Source organism: Oncorhynchus mykiss, chromosome 26, assembly GCF_013265735.2.
Source record: "Oncorhynchus mykiss isolate Arlee chromosome 26, USDA_OmykA_1.1, whole genome shotgun sequence".
Classification (NCBI taxonomy): domain Eukaryota; kingdom Metazoa; phylum Chordata; class Actinopteri; order Salmoniformes; family Salmonidae; genus Oncorhynchus; species Oncorhynchus mykiss.
In genome coordinates this window covers 14,541,567-14,565,001 of record NC_048590.1, presented here as the reverse complement: position 1 = coordinate 14,565,001, position 23,435 = coordinate 14,541,567, and the positions used below count along the sequence as shown (strand labels likewise).

General features: G+C 42.1%; 1 protein-coding gene across 1 annotated transcript; it reads right to left on the bottom strand.

Moving 5' to 3' along the window:
* Positions 1–426: 426 nt before the first annotated feature.
* rlbp1a (retinaldehyde binding protein 1a) lies at positions 427–23,085 on the bottom strand. Its single transcript, XM_021585711.2, has 8 exons — positions 22,966–23,085; positions 21,088–21,128; positions 18,135–18,263; positions 14,773–14,977; positions 10,346–10,524; positions 6,812–6,970; positions 5,532–5,642; positions 427–1,483 (listed from the first exon to the last, which is right to left on the bottom strand). The coding sequence occupies exons 2-8, from the start codon at positions 21,094–21,096 to the stop codon at positions 1,337–1,339; spliced, it is 939 nt and encodes a 312-aa protein (XP_021441386.1). The 5' UTR covers positions 21,097–21,128; positions 22,966–23,085; the 3' UTR covers positions 427–1,336.
* Positions 23,086–23,435: the final 350 nt, after the last annotated feature.

The following is a 23,435-nucleotide window of genomic DNA, read 5'->3' as shown; positions in this document are numbered from 1 at the left end:
CTGAGAGTCTCCTCATTGAAAACATCTGAAGTTCTTCAAAGGTAAATGATTTTATTTGAATGCTTTTCTGTTTTTTTGTGTAAATGTTGCCAGCTGAATGCTAATGCTAAATGCTACGTTAGCCATCAATACTGTTACACAAATGCTTGTTTTGCAATGGTTGAGAAGCATATTTTGAAAATCTGAGATGACAGTGTTGTTAACAAAAGGCTAAGCTTGAGAGCTAGCATATTTATTTCATTTCATTTGCGATTTTCATGAATAGTTAACGTTGCGTTATGGTAATGAGCTTGAGTCTGTATTCACGATCCCGGATCCGGGATGGGGAGATCAGAAAGGTTAAGTTCACTGCAAAAATTACCCAACTGTTTCAAATGTTCAAACAAATTTCCTTAAGTTCAGCAAGGTCACTACACAACACATCAATCACCAGCCCATTACTTTTTATTTCAAACGTGCTTTACTTCAAAGAGACAGCTGCAGTATCAAGTTACATAAGCACACACTAAACAACATGAGAACATCCGGACAGGATGTCCTTAAAAGGTCAAACACTCTGACACAGGAAAATCAATCACTTTTTGACATCAACCGTCTACTATACTCTCTCTGCAATCCTAGCTAAGCACACCATAGGAGTTCCCATAGTATATAGACACTTCGGTATACACAAAATGTAATGTGAACAGGGGAGTTAAGCAATGGCACTATGTTAAGGAATGTACATATTTGCATATGATTTGTTCATAGACCATCTATTATATTCTTAATAGCCAACTAGCTTAACTGAAATATATTATTTTATCATTCTTGTATTACTAAATTCTATACATATCTAATATGTTTTATTTTTTTAGCAATCTCAGGCTAGGCAATAGGCTCCTCTAGTAAAGTCACAGTGAAAGTAACCTTTAAGGCAAAGAACACCAAATTCACCTCAGACTACAGTAATAAGCTGTTGGGTCATCTCATCACCAAATGCCATTCTCTGTGCTCTTACATACAGTAGGGACCGTCTTGTTCCCTGTGCATATTCAAAAGTTAACTTCTGTATATGGAGGAGCTACACTTTTCTGTGCCGTAAAAAACAATTCATATGATGTACTTTACTGTCCATGTCCTCTATTCAACCTTCCTATTCTTTCTCGCTTGTGTTCCTATTGCCCAGTCGCAAATCAACCACTAAACCCAACACACTCATCTTGATGCCCACTTGAAGAGCTGATTGAACTGAATACCCTTGTAGGCAACATGGTAGAAATGTCAACCCCACCTATTCTGCCTCTCTGATCTGCCTCACTGATCCAGCCTTGCTTCATAATGTGACAGTAAGGTGTTAGAGCGCTGTGTCCTCGGACCCAAACAGTTTAGTAGCGATGGCCTTGCAGTCAGTGAGGGGAGCTTTCCCGTCGAAGTCTGCAGGCAGGATGTCAGCGTCAAAATCATTCAGGTAGCCATCCAACTCATCACCGTGAACAAAGACCTGCCAAGAGGAGGAGCCACAGACCAAAATTAGAGGAGAGGAAAAGGTAGGTGCACAATATGTTCATAATTAACCATTTCAGAGACATGGTTGAATACCAAAATTTCAGACACTGAGTAAAAAATCCAGGGTTACATATTATCTAGAATTGATAGGTGCACTTGAGGTGGGGCAGTAGCAACCTATATCCTCAATTAATTACTTTCTATGAAGATTTCACTAGAGATTATCCCTTTCGATATTGAAGGTTTATTTATTAAAATAACTACAAGAGAAAAAGTAATTGATGATTGTTTACATTTAGTAGACTCCATAAACAATATCATCACCACTGTTAATTCAATGTATTGGTCAAATATATGTATAATCTTAAGTGAATTTAATAAGAATTGCCTCGATAAATCCTTTGCTCTGGTACAGACTGAAATTTAGGTTGGATGGGGAGCGTCGCTGCACAGCTATTTTCAGGGCTCTCCAGAGATGTTCGATCGGGTTCAATTCCAGGCTCTGGCTGGGCCACTCAAGAACATTCAGAGACTTGTCCCGAAGCCAATCCTGCGTTGCTTTGGCAGTGTGCTTAGGGTCATTGTCCTGTTGGAAGATGAACCTTGGCCCCAGTCTGAGGTCCTGAGTAATCTGGAGCAAGTTTTCATCAAGGGTCTCTTTGGCCATAATGACCATCGTTATGTTTGGAGGAAAAAGGGGGAGGCTTGCAAGCCGAGGAACACCACCCCAACCGGAAAGCACAGGGGTGGCAGAATCATGTTGTGGGGGTGCCTTGCTGCAGGAGGGACTGGTGCACTTCACTAAATAGATGGCATCATGAGGTAGGATAATTATGTGGATATATTGAAGCAACATCTCAAGACATCAGTCAGGAAGTTAAAGCTTGTTTGCAAATGGGTCTTCCAAATGGACAATGACCCCAAACATACTTCCAAAGTTGTGGCAAAATGGCTTAAGGACAACAAAGTCAAGGTATTGGAGTGGCCATCACAATGCCCTGACCTCAGAAATTGCAGCCCAAATAAATGCTTCATAGAGTTCAAGAAACAGACATGTCAACATCAACTGTTCAGAGGAGACTGTGTGAAACAGGCCTTCATGGTCGAATTGCTGCAAAGAATCCACTAATAAAGGACACCAATGAGAAAAGATACTTGCATGGGCCAAGGAACACGAGCAATGGACATTAGACCGGTGGAAATGTGTCCTTTGGTCTGGAGTCGAAATTGGATATTTCTGGTTCCAACCGCCGTGTCTTTGTGAGATGCGGTGTGGGTGAACGGGTAATCTCCGCATGTGTATTTCCTACCATAAAGCATGGATGAGGAGGTGTTATGGTGTAGGGGTGCTTTGCTGGTGACACTGTCTGTGATTTATTTAGAATTCAAGGCACACTTAACCAGCATGGCTACCACAGCACTCTGCAGCGATACGCCATCCCATCTGGTTTGGGCTTAAAGGGACTATAATTAGTTTTTCAACATGACAATGACCCAACACACCTCCAGGCTGTGTAATGGCTATTTGACCATGAAGGAGAGTGATGGAATGCTGCATCAGATGACCTGGCCTTCACAATCCCCCGACCTCAACCAAATTGAGATGTTTTGGGATGAGTTGGACCGCAGAGTGAAGGAAAAGCAGCCAACAAGTGCTCAGCATATGTGGGAACTCCTTCAAGACTGTTGGAAAACACCAAGAGTGTGCAAAGCTGTCATCAAGGCAAAGGGTGGCTTTTTGAAGAAACTCAAATCTAAAATATATTTAGATTGTTTAACACTTTCTTGATGTTAAACAAATCAAAATATTTCATAGTAGTTTCATAGTTTTGATGTCGTCACTATTATTCTAAAATGTAGAAAATAGTAAAAAAATAAATAAAAACCCTTGAATGAGTAGGTGTTTTAAAACTTTTGACCGGTAGTGTGTGTGTGTGTATATACATATATGTATACACAGTATAATATATGTATACACAGTATAATATATATATGTACACATTTTCATGGATTATGTTTTAAAAGCTCATAGAAGTGCGGTAAATGTGTACATTTTCCTGTTTCAAATATATTTTGTTAAAAACAAGCAGTTCAGTTACTCTGCCCCTCAGTTGCTGCCAGCAGCAGCTGCATGCAGAGGCCGTGTGAAACATTGCCTCAATGACATGGCAGGATTTCATAGCATACATTTTAACAGCACAAAGTAAATGGACCGTCCTGCGGCATTCAAATACGTATCAATTCAGCCAGAACTTCTGGGTCTGCTCTAGTCTCCCAATGAGTTGCTTGTGCCATGCGGCTTACTTCTACAAGTGAGACTAGATCTGCTCTATTAGGTACAGATGGCCCTAAAGCAAACAGTTAATTGTAAATAAATGATCATAACAGTCATGGGAGCATGTGCACCTAATAAACCACCCAACTATAATCGAACAAGAGTTGAAGGACAGAGGAATACACTAGCTAGAACCTTCTCATCGCGGATCTGGTAGGACAAAAAAGCATGGACAATTTGATTGTTTCCCCCCATGTTGTTCATCAGGTTCTATTGTAGGTCAAAGGGCGACGTGTGGACTAAAACAGCATAAAACCTTGTGTATCACAAATAATGATCCAATTAAATTAGCCAGCTACAGTAATTTTGAGAAACATTGAAGATTTTTTGGTCTAAGTAGTTATCTACCTTTGATAAGCAGCTATATTTAACAGCTATAGCTAGCTGGTAGCTTGCTAGCTAGGTAGCTCCCATGCCAATTTCAAGTCTTCCTAAACTAATATCTGACTAACTTGGAAATATGAAGTTATTTCAGAATTAAAGTTAATAACTGGTTAGAGCATCATCCTTTGTGACATGTTAGCTAGCTATCCCGACTTAGATAATGGGTTTTCACTTTTGCATGCTTGTTGCATTCTCCCTGGTGAACTCGTGGGTTAGTGACATCAGCTGGCAGCTCGTTCTAAATAATATAATTTAATCTGTTCAAAACAGTGGCAGCATGTGCAGCAGTGATCATTCAGTTTTTTGCATACAAAAGTGAAATAGCTGTATTTATGTTGTTGTCAAATGCACAAATCACTTTATATATATTCTCAAAGAAACTACCGGTAGTTAGAAAACTTGTATTCATTTTCCCCATGCTGCTTTGTTGACAACTCCAACCACCTCGCGCATCTGGTATTCATCCAATTAGCGGCCGCCACTGATTGGTACCAATTTCTTTCTAAATGCATCAACTTAGGTTTTCCTTACTATATACACGGAAATGTAAGTATACATGACTCACACTACTTCTTTTGACAACAGCAGCAATTACAAATTCCACAGGTACATCATGAGATTGGAGTAAGATCTTTCAGATACAAAGGCCCAACTGACTGGAATAATTTACCTATAGAAATCAGGGCATTAAATCACAGTGAATTTAAGGAAGCCCTTTTTCAAATTTTGAGAAAACAACTTTTTAACTATTAGAAACATCACCATGTAATATGTATACACTTTGTTTTCTTAGTTGTATTAATAGTTGTAGCAGTATTTATTTTTTGTTGTTGCTGACAATGTTTTTTTATTATTATTATTTCATTGTTGTTTTTATTATTATTATTATTCTGTATGGAACTACAGAAAAACTATTACGCCAAATACATTGTTTATGTTCCCTAATGCTGACATCTTGTGGTATCTAAGCTACAGTGCACAAACCTTGCCAAACAAGAAAATGGATGAGGCTGAAAGAGAAACAGGTAGCCAAGCAGTTAATAGCACTGAGCCAGTAACTGAAAGGTTGCTGGTTCGAATCCTCGAGCCAACAAGGTGAAAAATATGTCGATGTGCTCTTTAGCAAAGCATAACCCTAATTGCTCCTGTAAGTTGCTCTGGATAAGTGTTTGCTAAAATAAAAAATAAAAACAGACTGGCACATGGGTTGCTGCCCTTCTCCCTCCTTCTGCCATTCTCCTTTTCCTCCATCTCATCCTCTTCCACTATCCCTTTGCACCTCTATTTATACCCTCCACCTCCCCCACCTCTTCCTCCTCCTTACCCTCTCCAGCAGCTTGCTCTTCATGAATGGTTTGACCACGTTGTAAGTGGTGGTGAAGTACCAGGGCTGGTGGGTCACATGGATTGCCTTGAAACGGGCCGGGAACGAGTCCTGCAGTGCACACAACAGAGACCAACACAGGCTCAGACTCAACTCAACTCAGACTCACGTAGGCAATATGCACATTTAGCACATCTAAAGAGACATTCCAATAAGGATCCTAAAGCACATAATACAAATATTATCGGGGATCATACTGAGTGGTCTTCATTTTTTGTTAGTGGGAAGTGGGACAGCTAGGCTGATCACGTACTGCACATTGGACTGTCTGGTCTGATCAGATCTGAGTAGTTCCTAGATGGTAATTTTAGAATGGACGAATGCTAGTGATGGCCCTAATCAGACCAGTGGCTTTGCCTTGTTCAGTAGGCATTCATTATTATAATTGTTTTAATGTACTGAAACCGATAGGCACTACTTGAACGATAACACTTTACTTGACACCCAGTGTCATAACATGTCATAATAGCTGACGGAACTTGTCATAACCTGTCATATGGTGATAACACTGTCATGACCCATATATTTACACGTGTTGTGACATATATATTGCATTATTTTATGTATGGTTATGACACCTACATAAGAATGTAAAAACCCACATTTATTCAAATCGTTTTTTTTCCCTACCAAGAAGTTCCCTTTTGTTTAAACGTTTGTTTCTTAAATCCTTTGTTGTTGTTCTTTACAGTCATTGTTTTTTTCATCACATTTTTAATAACTAGTAGAAAATACACTTTATGACAGCAACAGAGCATTGGGGTAGGTTCATGTCTGACGTCCATGTGTGCGCAATTACGATAATTTAATATGGTCATCAACAAAAAAACATACTTTTGACCCAAAGGCTATGGTGTAATGGAAAGTTTTGCCTTGTGTGGTAGGTTTTGTCGGTTTTGACACTTATGTGGGTGTCATATGTCACAAAAGGTCTAAATATATGTGTAAGGACAGTGTTATTACCATATTATAAAAGGTTATGAGACGTTATGTCTGCTGTTATGACATATTATGACATGGTTATCGCCAAGTAAAGTGTTACCACTTGAACTGTCCCATTAAAAATGCCCATTTTCGTTTTTTGTTGCGAAATGTCTTTCTACATTGTGCCTTGCTGAACAGCACCTAGAACTAACAATCTGTAGGTATAACTATTTTCTGTGTGAGGCTGCCTCTAAGTCTGATATTGTCTATTGATTTGTGTGTGTTGCTGCTCTGACCTGCATCATGTCCACCATCTTCTTGAGCTCAGTGGGTTTGATGCCAGAGGCGTGCTGCATGGTGAAGCCCTTAAAGTTCTCAATCAGTACAAAACCATTGATCTGGGTCTCCTCATTCTCCAACAACTTCTCCAGGATCACACAGTATGCTCGCAGGGTCTATTACAGAGGGGTAGAGAGAGTGGGGGAAAAGGGAGAAAGGAGAGAGAAATTCATAAGGCTGATTGTCTCATGAGTCTCTAATATGGTGCCGACAGACATGGCAGCTCTGCTTCTAGTTCCTAAGCAACTTTGCAGTATTTTGTTTTTTTGTGTTTTATTTCTTACATGATCTATTATCTTTTTCTTACATCTTACATTTTGTGTTATTACATACAGGCAGAAATAACTTTTGGATATCAGAGCGGCAGTAACTCAACAGCATGACAATCAGGAATAAGACTTTCCCGAATTTGATTATTTGGTAGTACCCCCCAGGGCAATTCAACTTATCCCAGAGGCTACTCCAAGACACCACCGGTGGAGAAGAGGCATTCAGAGTGGACTTCTAGTCCGACTCAGGAGGCGTGCACACCATCCACTGCTTCTGAGTATATTACTTGCTAATGTTCAGTCTCTGGACAATAAAGTAGACGAGCTCAGGGCGAAGATCTCCTTTCAAACAGACAGGGACTGTAACATACTGATTCACGGAATCATGGCTCTCTCAGTACATCGCACAGACGGGAATAAAGAACTCTCCAGCAAGAAGAAGGGCGGTGGTGTATGTTTCATGATTAACCACTCGTGGTGTGATTGTGATAACGTACAGAAACTCAAGCCCTTTTGTCCACCGACCGAGAATACCTCAATCAAATGCAGACCGTATAACCTCCCAAGAGAATTATCTTCGGGTTATAGTGACAACCGTGTATATTCCCCCTCACGCCGATACCATGATGGCCCTCAAGGAACTACACTGGACTTTCTGCAAACTCTAAACCACAGATCCTGAGGCCGCATTTATTGTAGCTGGGGATTTTAATAAAGCAAATTTGAGGAAAATGCTACTGAAGTTACTCGCCCTGGTAAAACACTCAACCATTTCTACTCCCCCTTTCAAAATGCCTACAAGGCCCTCCCCGGCCCTCCCGTCGGCAAATCAGATTACCACTCCATTTTGCTCCTCCCTTCCTATAGGCAGAAACTCTAACTGGAAGTACCCATGCTAGGTTCTATTCAGCACTGGTCTGACCAATCGGAATCCATGCTTCAAGATCATTTTGATCTTGCAGGCTGGGATATGTTCCAGGTAGCCTCTGAGAATAACACTGACGTATACACAGATACAGTGACTGAGTTCATCAGGAAGTGTTTAGGGGATGTTGTTCCCACTGTAACTATTAAAACCTACCCAAACCAGAAACCATGGATAGATGGCAGCATTCGCGCAAAACTGAAAGTGCGTTTAACCATGGCCAGGTGACGGCGAATATGGTCGAATACAAACAAACAGTGTAGTTATTCCCTCCGTAAGGCAATCAAACAGGCAAAACGTCAGTGCAGAGACAAAGTGGAGTCACAATTCAACGGCTCAGACACAAGATGTATGTGGCAGGGTCTACAGACAATCAAGGATTACAAAGGGAAAACCAGCCACGTCACGGACACCGACATCTTGCTCCCGTACAAGCTAAACACCTTCTCCCACTTTGAGCATAACACATTGCCACGGACGCGGCCCGCTCCCAAGGACTGTGGGCTCTCATTCTCTGTGGCCGATGTGAGTAAGACATTTAGGCGTGTTAACCCTAGCAAGGGTGCCGGCCCAGACAGCATCCCTAGCCGCATCCTCAGAGCATGTGCAGACCAGCTGGCTGGAGAGTTTATGGACATATTCAATCTCCCTATCCCAGTCTACTGTCCTCACTTGCTTCAATATGTCCATCTTTGTTCCTGTACCCAAGAAGGCAAAGGTAACTGAACTAAATGACCAATTGCCCCATCGCACTCACTTCTGCCATCATGAAATGCTTTAAAAGGCTAGTTAAGGATCATATTGCCTCTACCTTACCTGACACCCTAGACCAACTTCAATTTGCTTACCGCCCCAATAGATCCACAGACGATGCAATCGCCATCGCACTGCCCTATCCCATCTGGACAAGAGGAATACCTACGTGAGAATGCTGTTCATTGACGACAGCTCAGCCTTCAACACCATAGTACCCTCCAATCTCATCATTAAGCTCGGGGCCTTGGGTCTGAACCCCGCCCTGTGCAACTGGGTCCTGAACTTCGTGACGGGCCTCCCCCAGGTGGTGAAGGTAGGAAACAACACCTCCAATTCGCTGATCCTCAACACAGGGGCCCACAAGGGTGCGTGCTCAGCCCACTCTTGTACTCCCTGTTCAGCCATGACGAACGCATCACCAGGGGCACACTGCCTGCCCTCCAGGACACCTACAGCACCCAATGTCTCAGGAAGGCCAAAAAGATCATCAAGGACATCAACCACCTAAGCCACAGCCTGTTCACCCTGCTATAATCGAGAAGGCAATGTCAGTACAGGTGCGTCAAAGCTGGGGCCGAGAGCTACTATCGCAAGGCCATCAGACAGTTAAATAGCCATCCCTAGCTGGTTTACCACTCAGTTACAAAACCCTACATCTTATAGGCTCCTTCCTTATATGCTTCCCTTGGGCTCCCGAGTGGCGCAGCAGTCTAAGGCACTGCATCTCAGTGGTACAATCCAGGCTGTATCACATCCGGCTGTGGCCGGGGTAGGCCATAATTGTAAATAATAATTAGTTCTTAACTGACTTGCCTAGTTAAATAAAAATATGTATATACATGGAATCACTTTAATAATTTTTACATACTGCTTTACTCATCTCATATGTATATACTGTATTCTATTCTACTGTATTTTAGTCAATGCCACTCCAACATTGCTCGTCCTAATATTTATATATTTCTTAATTCCATTATTTTACTTTTAGATTTGTGTGTGTTGTTGTGAATTGTTAGATACTACTACACTGTTGTAGCTAGAAACACAAGCATTTCGCTACACCTGCAATATCATCTGCTAAGAAATGTGTATGCGACAAATAGAATTTGATTTGATGTTTGTCCTAAGAGAAACTGCAGTGTGCTAAATTAAGTAGCTCATTGCTTTTGGCTTTCAGTTTGAGAGGTAAGCTTTCCTGGTAGTCCAGATCTTCTTTAACACCTCTCTCAGGCCCAAAGTATGAACTCTTTATGATTGTCCTCATTGGTGGTAGTCTGAGTGACAGCCTGTTTGTATAGTCCCTGGGTAGCCCACCTCGATGGTGCTGGGGACTTGAGGACAACATTGGCTACACAGAACATACAGAACCAGTCTGCTCTTTGGGTTTGGATGAAGATTACAAAAATTCAGCAAACTTTCCTAAAGTTCTCAGGATTTTCAGAAATCCTAGTTGGAGGATTCCCTCCAATTGGGATTTCTAAAATAAAAACAAAAAAAATGAAAGTTTCTGGAATTTTGCAGCAGTAGATTGTATACTCTACCTCATCGAAGGTGACCTCCTCCAGGTCCCAGTTCTCGATGTTGAAGAGGAGCACTACACGGCCGTACTTGTCCCTGCTGGGCAGGACCACAGGGTAGCCTGCCTCAATGGTGCTGCGGACTGCCTCGGGGGTTAGGTTCTCAAACAGCTCAGGGTAGTCCCTCCTAAAGCGCACATAACCTGTGCAGAAACAGCCACAGATATGAAATCAATGAGGTTCCTCTTGAAGAGCACATATTAACATTGCCCGAACAACACCAATGTAGCCAGTTCCCAGATCTGTTTGGGCTTGTCTACTCCATTGGTGTCAGTTTGAAGCCAGTTTGAAGCCAGTTTGAAGTGACAGAGGAATTTAGGCAACACAAAGTTGACTTACATTGTATACAACAGACTGGCACCAATGAGGTCAATCCTAAATAGTTCATACATTAACCTTAGTGAATACATTAACCTGACTGAAAACCCCAGCAGAATGGGGTCAATGATTTAACTACTCCTAACACCCGCAAATTCAGTTGAATGAAGTCCCTTCATTCAGTACAGTTCATAAGGCTGACACCCCTACTTGGCTGTTTAAACCTGTCTGAAAAGATTCTATACTACACTGTGTATACAAAACAGTAAGAACACCTGCTTTTTCCATGTCATAGACTGACCAGGTGAATCCTATCATCCCTTATTGATGTCACTTGTTAAATCCACTTCGATCAGTGTAGATGAACGGGAGGAGACAGGTTAAAGAAGGATTTTTAAGCCTTGAGACAATTAAGACAAGGATTGTGTATGTGTGCCATTCAGAGGGTGAATGGGCAAGACAAAATATTTAAGTGCTTTTTAATGGTAGTAGGGGCCAGGTGCACTGGTTTGTGTCAACGGCAACTGCAATGCTGCTGGGTTTTTCATGCTCAACAGTTTCCCGTGTGTCAAGAGTGGTCCATCATCCAAAGGACATCCAGACAACTTGAGGCTGTTCTGAGGGCAAAAGGGGGTATTTCTTTGTCAAAAAACATAGTGTATTTCTTTGTCAAAAAACATAATCTGAGTTGCATGCGCTCCTTCCGTTGCCTTCCCTGTAGACAGAATAAAAAAAGGGTTGGGTGGATTACTTGAAAAATGTACTAGCCTATCTGTAAGCCTACTAAGATATTTATTAATAAATAAAAACGTGCACATATTCAATAGCCTAGAACAAACTAAGAAACCGAAAGAAAAGTGTTTAACTTTAATAATTCATTTTCTTTCAATTTGCTCTAGAATCTAATTGTCAATAATACAACTAGGCCTACAATATTTATTTGAAAAGTAGACTCAAACAGCATATGTTGAATAGGAATTGCCTTTAGCAAGACACTGTGGTTTGTTCTGGCCGATCCCCTCGAACTTGTCAGCAGCACACCGAATCTCCCCAGACTCCATCGAGGAAAGATTCATTATAATCAATCTGAAGACTTGACACCTGATTGGCCATCAACAGGACAATTAGTCAATATCCCTAAATTGATGTTGCTCATCTGCTATTGTCTGCATGATTTTTAAAGCAGCTTATTGTAAGATTTAACAAAGAAAGCAAAGATGTTTCGAAAAGGCATTCATTTTTCTTTCATTTAATTGAGTCTTATGATGGAAGCCTGGAGGTTTTTATTCTAGGCATGAAGATATTTCAACATCATGTCTAGATGATAAAAGGCTACACTGATATCTTGTGCTTGGCTGTCAAATGTATAGGTGTCCACGTAATATTTAAATTGACCTCCCTCCTAATGAAAAGGCAGCCCATCCTGCTGACGTGAGTTGCTGAACAGCGCACTTGCACTTGAGATGCATTCATGGATGAGAAAGTAAACTTGCCATTTCCAAAAAGTTTGATGTAGTCCATTCATGTAAAATATGTGTGGAGTACTTGGTTTTAAGAATCAATTTATCAAATCAGTTGTTGTTTTCTTGCTCTAACTGCAAACAGCACCTGTCAAACTATAATGTCTCGGAAAACCGCACAAACCATATAGGCTGTTATCATAGGATCTTGGAGTTTGCCAACAAACTGAAGTTTATTCTGTCTGGAATTGTTACTCTCTGCCATGTAAAAATTGCGATTGAAATAGGCTAATAAGAAAGCTGATCATTTTGCATGTGACATGATGGAGAGAGCCCAATAATAGGTTCCGATACAGTCCCTTTAATCATAGGCTATTGGTACTTTGTGGCTCTAAAATCACAATATTTGCATTTCTATACAAATAGTCTTTTTTTTTACCAATGTCGGCCTGTTACCAGATCCAAATATTTTCGCATGAACTGTATTATCACAGAGTTTCTAAACCCAGAGGCACAACATCGCTCGACTTATAGGAACGCTTGCGAAACAGACCAGGGCGGGGTTTGGGGTTTGGGAAGTCAGAGAAAAAAGTCCAACATGATTTCTTAGTTGTTCATTTTCTCGAAATCGAATGGCACAACCTAAGCCAACGTCTTAAGTAACTGAACATGTTATTACTTCAACCTTGTGAAACGTTACAAACGGACACGTTTTCATTTTCATAAAAAAGAATAAATATAAAACAAAAAATATCAAACTTTATATCGAAGGAGTGCCCTTTGATTTGACGGTAAAGCCTCGACTGCCACCTCTATAATATTTTATTAAAAAGGTTCAAAATGTAACCCCTCCCATCACAAAAATGTTCCGGTTTGAACCTTTACACAGGGGTTCCTCAAATACCTTTTTCAGAGGGCTTCCCCAAGGAACCTTTTTGAACTAGAAAGGTTCCGCCGGTGTGGCAACCCAAAAGGTTCTTTCAGGCACCTTTACATCTAAATGTGTAAAGTGCATGGAGGGCGAGTGTGCTGTGGGCTCTGTATACAGAGTTCGACCCTCGCTGATGCATTTGACTCAACTAAAAGCAGAGTACGCTCCACCACTAGTATTTAGGACAGTTTGCAATTGTAAACATTTGTCGCTGTGCTTTCACATGGTGAGCAAAGACAATAACACCAGTGTTTCTCCGCTTCTCTCCTGCCCTAGCCCCTTCATACTGCAGAACCAATTAACCTCACGGTGTGTGTGTGCCTCGCCAATCCCTTTATACTGGACCACCAATTAACCCCAGAAACAAGTGCATTCCTCTTTCACATTGAACCCACAAGGAAAGAATGTGTTTGTTACATAATCATAGTATAATGCAACAAAAGATACAACTATTTCACTTCCTTAACCCAGTCCACTGTAAGAGACATGTTTATTTGCATGTATCTCCGTAGCATGTTTATAGCCAGGTGTGTGTGTGTGTGCACGTCTGTGTGTGTGCGTGAAAGAGAGGAAGAGGGATGAAAGCACAGCCTGTCTCTGTTCCCAGCAAAACATTGGATGCGTATCGGCTTAACAGACTTTCTGCCCTATTTGTGTATAAAAAAGCTCCTTTGTCCGGGAGACTTTGAAAACAACTAAGTCTACAATTAATTAACAGCCGTCTCTCTGTCCTAGTGATGAACAGGATTCAGAGACTCAAGACAGTGCAAAAAATATATATTTGGCCCTAAATTACTCAATCTTTTGCACAACGTTTATGGCAGAGAAAACATGGGAGACCAGAGGTACAGTATGCTGTGTTTGGACAGAGAGATGTTAATCTGAACAGGGGCATTCAGACAGGATGGATGAAGATGATGACAACACTTCATATGATGTCTTCCCAATATTCTTCTCTACAATTCTTTGATTCATTGACTGATAATTTACCACACCTTGAATTAATGGATGGATGGGTTGGTAAGTGAGTGGATGGATGATGGGAGGGAGAGATTCACAGATAGATGTGGGTGGGTGGATGGATGGCATTTTTTCCTTTGAAGCTCCCACACCAGACAATTTTTGTGCTTGAGGCCTCCATTATTTGCCAAATAATGATCAAGTCAGACAGGCCCACTGGGCTGAAAATGGACCAGCCCAATTGGCCAATTCACTCCTGATGGATGGATTTAGCTAGTCTGATCTTTCCGGCCAATGAGAAAAGGAGCATAATGCAGAAAACATGTATCCCTTAGAAATATACGAGCTATCCAGAACCTAAAAGGGTTCTTTGGGCTGTTCCCATAGGAGGACCCTTTGAACAACCATTTTTGGTTCCAGGTAGGACTCTTTCCACAGAGGGTTCTACATGGAACCCAAAAGGGTTCTACGTGGAACCAAAAAAGGTTTTCCTATGGGGACAGCCGAATAACCCTTTTGGAACCCTTTTTTTCTGAGAGTGTACACAGAGTACTCAACCTCTCTACCTCTTACGCAGTTTTTCCAAAAATCCTGATTGGAAGATTCCAGAATCAGGAAGAAATCAGCAGAATATCGTCCAGTATTAATGGAAAACTTGAGAATTTTGTGCAAGTTACTGTTATTTTTGCAACTCTACACCTACTATAGCCTCTCCCACTCACCCTTCAGGAGCTCGTGGGCTCTGGCAACGTCAAACTTGCGGGCTCTGATGAAGCGGAGCAGCAGGGAGTCGGGTTTGTCCCCGAAGCGCTCCTGCACCGTCTTAGCCAGGTCATCCCCATCTCCCGCCTTTTCTTTCATCATGGCCCTAAGCTCCTTCAGAGATGACACTCGACTTTCCTCCGTCTCATTGAGTTCATCCTTCGCCTGGAAGAGACACGAGTGAATCTCATTTGGAAGGAATAGACGCGACTCTTGCTCAGGATGTTTTCACATATCGTCCTCTTTAAAAGAACCGATCTCAGTCCTCTTTAAAGTGAACTCTGGGGTAAAAAAAGCTAAAGAACTCAGTTCTCTTTGTTATCACACTGCCCTCTCCATTGAATGAGGACTCTCTTGAAAGCTTACTTCACCCATTTTGTGATCTGAGTCCTCTTTACATTCATGTTGCTTTGTTAAGGAAGGAACCAAGATCTTTTTCCAAAATTCACTTTATGCTCTCTGGGTTTTTACGAAGTGCAGGACAAGCGATTCCGTGTTATCGGACAGCTACAGTGGGGCAAAAAAGTATTTAGTCAGCCACCAATTGTGCAAGTTCTCCCATTTAAAAAAGATGAGAGAGGCATGTAATTTTCATCATATGTACACTTCAACTATGACAGACAAAATGAGAAAAAAAAATCCAGAAAATCACATTGTAGGATTTTTAATGAATTTATTTGCAAATTATTGTGGAAAATAAGTATTTGGTCACCTACAAACAAGCAAGATTTCTGGCTCTCACAGACCTGTAACTTCTTCTTTAAGAGGCCCCTCTGTCCTCCACTCGTTACCTGTATTAATGGCACCTGTTTGAACTTGTTATCAGTATAAAAGACACCTGTCCACAACCTCAGTCACACTCCAAACTCCACTATGGCCAAGACCAAAGAGCTGTCAAAGGACACCAGAAACAAAATTGTAGACCTGCACCAGGCTGGGAAGACTGAATCTGCAATAGGTAAGCAGCTTGGTTTGAAGAAATCAACTGTGGGAGCAATTATTAGGAAATGGAAGACATACAAGACCACTGATAATCTCCCTCGATCTGGGGCTCCACGCAAGATCTCACCCCGTGGGGTCAAAATGATGCCAAGAACGATGAGCAAAAATCCCAGAACCATACGGGGGGACCTAGTGAATGACCTGCAGAGAGCTGGGACCAAAGTAACAAAGCCTACCATCAGTAACACACTACGCCGCCAGGGACTCAAATCCTGCAGTGCCAGACGTGTCCCCCTGCTTAAGCCAGTACATGTCCAGGCCCATCTGAAGTTTGCTAGAGAGCATTTGGATGATCCAGAAGAAGATTGGGAGAATGTCATATGGTCAGATGAAACCAAAATATAACTTTTTGGTAAAAACTCAACTCGTCATGCTTGGAGGACAAAGAATGCTGAGTTGCATCCAAAGAACACCATACCTACTGTGAAGCATGGGGGTGGAAACATCATGCTTTGGGGCTGTTTTTCTGCAAAGGGACCAGGACGACCAGGAAAGAATGAATGGGGCCATGTATTGTGAGATTTTGTGTGAAAACCTCCTTCCATCAGCAAGGGCATTGAAGATGAAACGTGGCTGGGTCTTTCAGCATGACAAGCATCCCAAACACACCGCCCGGGCAACGAAGGAGTGGTTCGTAAGAATCATTTCAAGGTCCTGGAGTGGCCTAGCCAGTCTCCAGATCTCAACCCCATAGAAAATCTTTGGAGGGAGTTGAAAGTCTGTGTTGCCCAGCAACAGCCCCAAAACATCACTGCTCTAGAGGAGATCTGCAAGGAGGAATGGGCCAAAATACCAGCAACAGTGTGTGAAAACCTTGTGAAGACTTACAGAAAACGTTTGACCTCTGTCATTGCCAACAAAGGGTATATAACAAAGTATTGAGATAAATAAGTATTTGGTCAATAACAAAAGTTTTCTACCATAATTTGCAAATAAATTCATAAAAAATCCTACAATATAATTTTCTAGGATTTTTTTTCTCATTTTGTCTGTCATAGTTGAAGTGTACCTATGATGAAAATGACAGGCCTCTCTCATCTTTTTAAGTGGAAGAACGTGCACAATTGGTAGCTGACTAAATACTTTTTCGCCCCACTGTATATATACCTACTTTCATTTTGGAAGCTAATAGATTGCATTTAGTCAAAAGATTAAACATAATAATTATAATCACAAGGTAATATTAACATGTAAATATTATTGGTAACAGAATAAATAGCAGAAGAATAACTGCAGATTTAATAATAATGTGCGAAAGCACCTGAAAGTGTGAAAGCACCCTCAATTGGCAAGAAAAAAGATGACAGTGTCCTTACTGACAGAGAGATAAGACTTTTAGCTGTAATTGTTTCGGCATTCAACAATTCTATATTGCTGCCTTAGCGAGACATAACCTGTCACCAACCACAATCACGGGTAATGATAGTGCTAACATTGATTACATACACTCAGTGGCCAGTTTATTAGGTACACCACGCCGTTCGTGAAAATGGTTCACTCCTACAGACTGAGTCATGTGGCCGTGGCTTGCTATATAAAGCAGGCAGCGACTTTGAGAGTGGTATATTTGTCGGTGCCAGGCACGCTGGTTCCAGTATCTCAGAAATGGCCAGCCTCCTGGGCTTTTCACGCATGACAGTGTCTAGGGTTTAACGAGACTGGTGCGACAAACAAAAAATATCCAGTCTGCGGCAGTCCTGTGGGTGAAAACAGCTCATTGATGAGAGAGGTCGAAGGAGAATGGCAAGAATCTTGCAAGCTAAGAGGCGGGCCACAAACAGGCAAATAAGGGTGTAGTATAACAGTGGTGTGTACAATGACATCTCGGAACGCACAACTCATCGGTCCTTGTCACAGATGGGCTATTGCAATATGCAACCACACCGGCTTCTACTCCTTTCAGCTAAAAACAAGATGAAACGGCTTTAGTGGGCATGAGATCACCAACACTGGACAATTGAGGAGTGGAAAAACGTTGCCTGGTCCGACAAATCCTGGTTTCTGTAGCATCATCCAGAGTCAGGATTTGGCGTCTGCAGCATGAGTTTATGGCCCCATCCTGCCTAGTTTCAATGGTACAGAGTGGTGCCGGTGGTGTAATGGTGTGGGGAATGTTTTCCTGGCACACGTTAGATCCCTTGATACCAATTGAGCAACGTCTCCATGCCCCAAAAAATTCAGACTGTTCTGGAGGCAAAGGGGTGTCCGACGCGGTATTAGACCTAATAAAAACTGGCAATACATAATTTTTTATAATACATATTTTATAAGGATTTAAAATGTCATAAACAACAAGGATTTAAGGTGTTATAGTTAGTACCTTCTGTATTGTGTGTACAGGCAGTTTGGGACAGGGTCCAAACACAGGCCCGTGGTCCTTCACAGTCAGATGCTCCAGCTTGGACCTCATGGCCTGCTCCTCCTCCGACACCATACGGAACGTTCCGGTCTAGACAGATGGACACAATCAGGGTTTCACTGATAGAAGAACCTGTTTGAATTCCTTCATTCCTTTCCTCCGTCCTTATTACCTCCCTTCCTTGTGTAATCATTGATCCAACATGATTTAAAAATCGGTGAAAGTAACATTATTGAATCTTTGCTGTTGTATTTTGGTGGCCATATTTGAATACTTAAAAATGCTTCATTTCTTTACTTAATTCATGGAAAGGTAATTGGAATGGGAAACCTCACCCTGTAAGAGAGTGTTTGGGCTCAGTTCTTTTTCAATTCATGTCAATACAGGGTGAATCTCAATGTCTACGGACAAACTGCAGGTGCAGACAAAAACATTTGAGAAATTCACATCAGCAGATACAAACAAACATTCAAGCGAAGACACAAACACATACACACAAATCCCCCTGCACTACATCCCAGGGACAGACCACAAATAATCCAGACCAGTGAGTGAATGGAGTGTTTAATCTGCCTCACATGATTACAGGGAAGGTATTATGTTTTAGGGAAGACCCAGATGCAGACAGTGTCGAAGTAACAGGGGGCAGGCAAAACGACAGGTCAAGGGCAGAGAGAGGTCAGGAGACAAAGGGCTGTGAGACATGGGTTTGACTTTGACACATGAAAAGTGGGATGTATACGGAGGGTACGGGGCAACAGCAGAGGGGCTAATGACCTTAGAGATGGGCAAAGAGCCAATAACAATTTGCTTTACTCCACCTGAAGGGGCAAATCCCGGGTGGACAGCCATACCTTCTGCCCGAGACGATACTGGGGAGCCGGGGTCCGGTGGCGGTCCGCTTGTCGTCGATACCTAGAGTCTACCGGGCTCTCTACCGGGATCTCTTCCAGGTACGACGACAGCAGCGGACAAACATCTGGACCGAAGTTATGCCAACCTCTTCCTTCTGGAAGAGGGAATGCTCAAAGGGCAAGAGACCCGTGGTAGAGCAAGGAAGGGATGACCCAATGAGTGTGCAGATGGCCTTCCAGAACCGGGACGAGAACTGAGGACCCCGGTCGGAGACCATGTCCGGCAGATGTTCTGCACCATGAGCTGGGCTGTCTCTTTGGCAGATGGTTTGGGGAGAGGAATGAAGTGGGTGGCTTTGGAAAACCAGTCCACTACTGTCAAGATGGTGGAGGAAGACCTGTGACAAAGTCCAGGGATGTGTGAGACTAGGGATGGTAAGGGACTGGCAGTGGTTGAAGAAGACCAGCCGGAGCTAGCCGAGGAGTCTTGTTCTGCGCACAGACCGGACAGGCTGTGACAAACGCAGGGACGTCCGGGACAATGGTAGGCCACCAAAAGTGTCGTCACACAAAGGCCAGGGTCCGATGGGAGCCCGGGTGGCAGGCAAGCCTGGAGGAGTGGGCCTACTCCAGGACCCGAGGAGCAGACAGCATCAGGCACAAACATCCGGTTACCCCCCCCCCCCCCCCCCCCCCCCCCCCGGGGTTCGATCGTGGTTGAGGGAGAAGTTGAACAGAATGGCATGCACTCTCAGGGTCAGGGCAGGCAGAGGTCAATTAAGTGTGGTGAGACAAGGTACAGGACGACAGGCAGGCTCAGGGTCAGGGCAGGCAGAATGGTCTAAACCCAGAAAACAGGAACTAGAAACAAACAGGAGCAAGGGGAACACCTCTGGTAGGCTTGACAAACAAAATGCACTGGCAACAGACAAACAGAGAAGACAGGTATAAATACACAGAGGATAATGAGGAGAGATGGGAGACACCTTGTGGGGGTGGAGACAAGACAAAGACAGGTGAAACAGATCAGGGTATGACAGAGGGCTGTTAAAGCCACCTCTTAGATTAGGAGTAGCCCATGCCAGATCCTGCATATTTTACAACAACAGAGTTAACGAACAACGTACAGTGACATTCATTTGTACCCCGAAAGGGGGAGGATATACAAACACGTCTGGTGCCCAAATTGATGACTTATGTCGCGCAGCTGAGAGTCGAGTGTAGAGGAACGGATTCAGTTCAGTCAATCGTCCTGATGAGACCTTCCCAGCTAGCTAGTTTATGGTTGTGGCTTGAAACTTCAGCGAGAATTTGAAACTTGCCTGCCGAAGTTGGGACTTGGGAAAGTGTTCAGAATCATTCCATTTTTATCAGATACATTTGTTGTTTTTTTTTACAAAAAAGTAGACATAGTTGTACATTTTCAGTGAAAATCAATACTATGAACGTGCTTTAGCCATTATCCTGGCCTGATATTGGCTCCAGGTGAAGGACACGGCATCCCGTGTTGTGTGGCCGGCTTGCAGCGCAAACTCTCCCCAATTACCTTTATTTAACTAGGCAAGTCAGTTAAGAACAAATTCTTATTTACAATGACCGCCTACCCCGGCCAAACTCTAATGACACTGGGCCAATTGTGCACCGCCCTATGGGACTCCCAATCACGGGCGATTGTGATACAGCCTGGAATCGAACTAGGGTCTGTAGCACTGAAATGCATTGCCTTAGACCACTGCGCCACTCGGGAGCCCAAGACTATATTATGGTAACATCCAGATGTTTACTACCAATATTACAAGTTATTTCTCAAAATTGGCCACTTTAGCTACCACTCTAGACATTTGGCACAGGTGCCCGGTGGGAAGCAACTGCTGTCCAGTGGGAAACAACTCTTGTTGGCAACCCAAACACCTCGATACAACACCGTTGCACTGGTTAAGCCAGAAGTAGACTTCCACTCTAGCTATAAAAGCCTTTAGAATAGTTCACTAGTTGGCTAAAGTATAAACAGACTGGCATCCAGGCTTGTAACCTTTTGAATAGTTACTAAATCAACTTACAGCAGCCATTGTCACAGGGTCTTGCAGCAGTTTCACTGACGCTGAAAAGAAAAGAGTTGGAACAGAGAATACATTGGCTTACTCTCCAGAACACTTGAATTACTGTGCTCCCAGAAAACCCATCTAATCATTTTTTTGTTGTTCAATACAACAATCGTAGATCAGCACTCCTACTCTGAGAAGCTTGATACATTCGGCCCCTTTCACATGAAAACAACAGTAAAGTTAAGTGCTGAAAGGAAGAAAGATCCTGGGGTAAGATAATCCTATTTCATGCATCTTCTCTTAACTACAGGGCTACAATGAGGAGGCACTGGGAACACCACTCTGAATCAGAAAATGTTTTCCAATCAGTTCTGTAATCTGCCATGTATTTATACATACAAAATACGTGTAATACAAACTGTATTATTGACATATTACCATGTATTTATACATACAAAATACATGTAATACAAACTGTATTATTGACATATTACCATGTATTTATACATACAAAATACGTGTAAATACAAACTGTATTATTGACATATTACCATGTATTTATACATACAAAATACATGTAATACAAACTGTATTATTGACATATTACCATGTATTTATACATACAAAATATGTGTAATACAAACTGTATTATTGACATATTACCATGCATTTTTGACATTTTTTTCACATTGCATTACAAACGTGGTGGTCAAAGCTCTCTGGAAAAAAAACTGAAAATTATGCATCACTGAAGCATCTGACCATAAGAAAAGATTTAGTAAAGTAAAGCTACTTCCTCTATCATCCACATAACAAAGACATAACACAGCACTTAACATAACACAATTTTAAGAAGAGAGCACATCACTGTGTGCATTACAGCTAGATTTGCATTTGACTTTTCTTAAAACTCAAATATTGGGCACACTTTTTTATTTTAACATACAGTATCCAGACAAGTTTGGACACACCTACCCATTCAAGGATTTTTCTTTATTTTTACTATTTTCTACATTGTAGAATAATAGTGAAGACATCAAAACTAGGAAATAACACATATGGAATCATGTAGTAACCAAAAAAGTTAAATCCAAATATATTTTATGTTTGAGATTCTTCAAAGTAGCCACCCTTTGCCTTGATGGCAGCTTTTAGCATCACTCCAGCATCACTACAAACAGAATCAGACCTAAACGCCTGTCTTTTGAAACAGTGAAACAAGCTCTTCACAACTTTTTAGATTGTATCATCATCATAACCACGAAGTCAACACAACACATGTTTCATCTGAACACTCTTAGAAAAAAGGGTTCCAAAAGGGTTCTGTGGCTGTCCCCATAGGATAACCCTTTTTGGTTCCAAGTAGAACCCTTTTGGTTGCAGGTAGAACTCTTTCGGAAACCCTCTGTGGAAAGGGCTCCACATGGAACCCAAAGAGGTTCTACCTACAACTAAAAGGGGTCATTCAAAGGGTTCTCCAATGGGGACAGCCAAATAACCGTGTTTGGTTTTTCTAAGAGTGAACAAATAAAAAGAGACCATTTAAAGTTCTTTACAGACACAGCCAGGAAGTAAACCAAAGCAACCTCTATGAATGTGTTTTAGCAAGCGATTTGTACACTCCTAGAAAAAAATGTTTTTATCCTGAACTTTAAATAGTACTTTGGTTGACCCCATAGGATACATCTTTTCTGTTCCAGGTAGAACCCTTCGGGTTGTATGTAGAACACTTTCCACAGAGGGTTCTATATGGAACCCAAAAGGATTATCCCGTGGGGGCAGCTGAAGAACCCTTTTTTCTGACTGTACTGTATAACCTATGCAGGTACCAGCAGCACACTAAATAAAGTGTAGTGTCTCTTTTCTCCTGAACAGAGACAGTACAAGCCTTACCTTGGGGATGGGGGTCCGGTTGCTGCACAGGCAGGGATGGAGTGAGTAAGAAAATGAGCGAGAGAGACCGGGTGGTAGAGGATAAGGCATGCCGGAGTGAGAGAGGAGTGATTGGATTAACCTGTCACACTACATTACTGTGACATAATGAGAGCGAGAGAGCGAGAGAGAGCGAGAGACTCCTGAGTTCTTCCGCAAAAGAAAATAGAATTAGAGTTGGATAAATGTCGATCAACTAGAATTTTTTCACAAGGACTTATACAGGATACTAACCTCAACATTAAAACCTTCAATCCAAATCAAACTTCCATACCTAAAACCTTAGTTTTGGACACAATTACCGGAATGGACTATTACTACCAACAACTATTAAGACAAAACCAAAACCTGCAGAAGAAACATGCAGAACCTAGAGATACCATCCAACATAAAACTGAATGAGACATTTTCAGTCTGAAGCTACTTCTGAA

Bases quoted from the DNA above. Each gene is read 5' to 3' on its own strand.
- rlbp1a (XM_021585711.2), bottom strand. The intron at 6,971-10,345 runs GTAGAGTATACA...CCTCTGTAATAG, and splicing joins AGGAGGTCACCTTCGATGAG to ACCCTGCGAGCATACTGTGT. The intron at 5,643-6,811 runs GTCAGAGCAGCA...TGTGCACTGCAG, and splicing joins AGATGGTGGACATGATGCAG to GACTCGTTCCCGGCCCGTTT.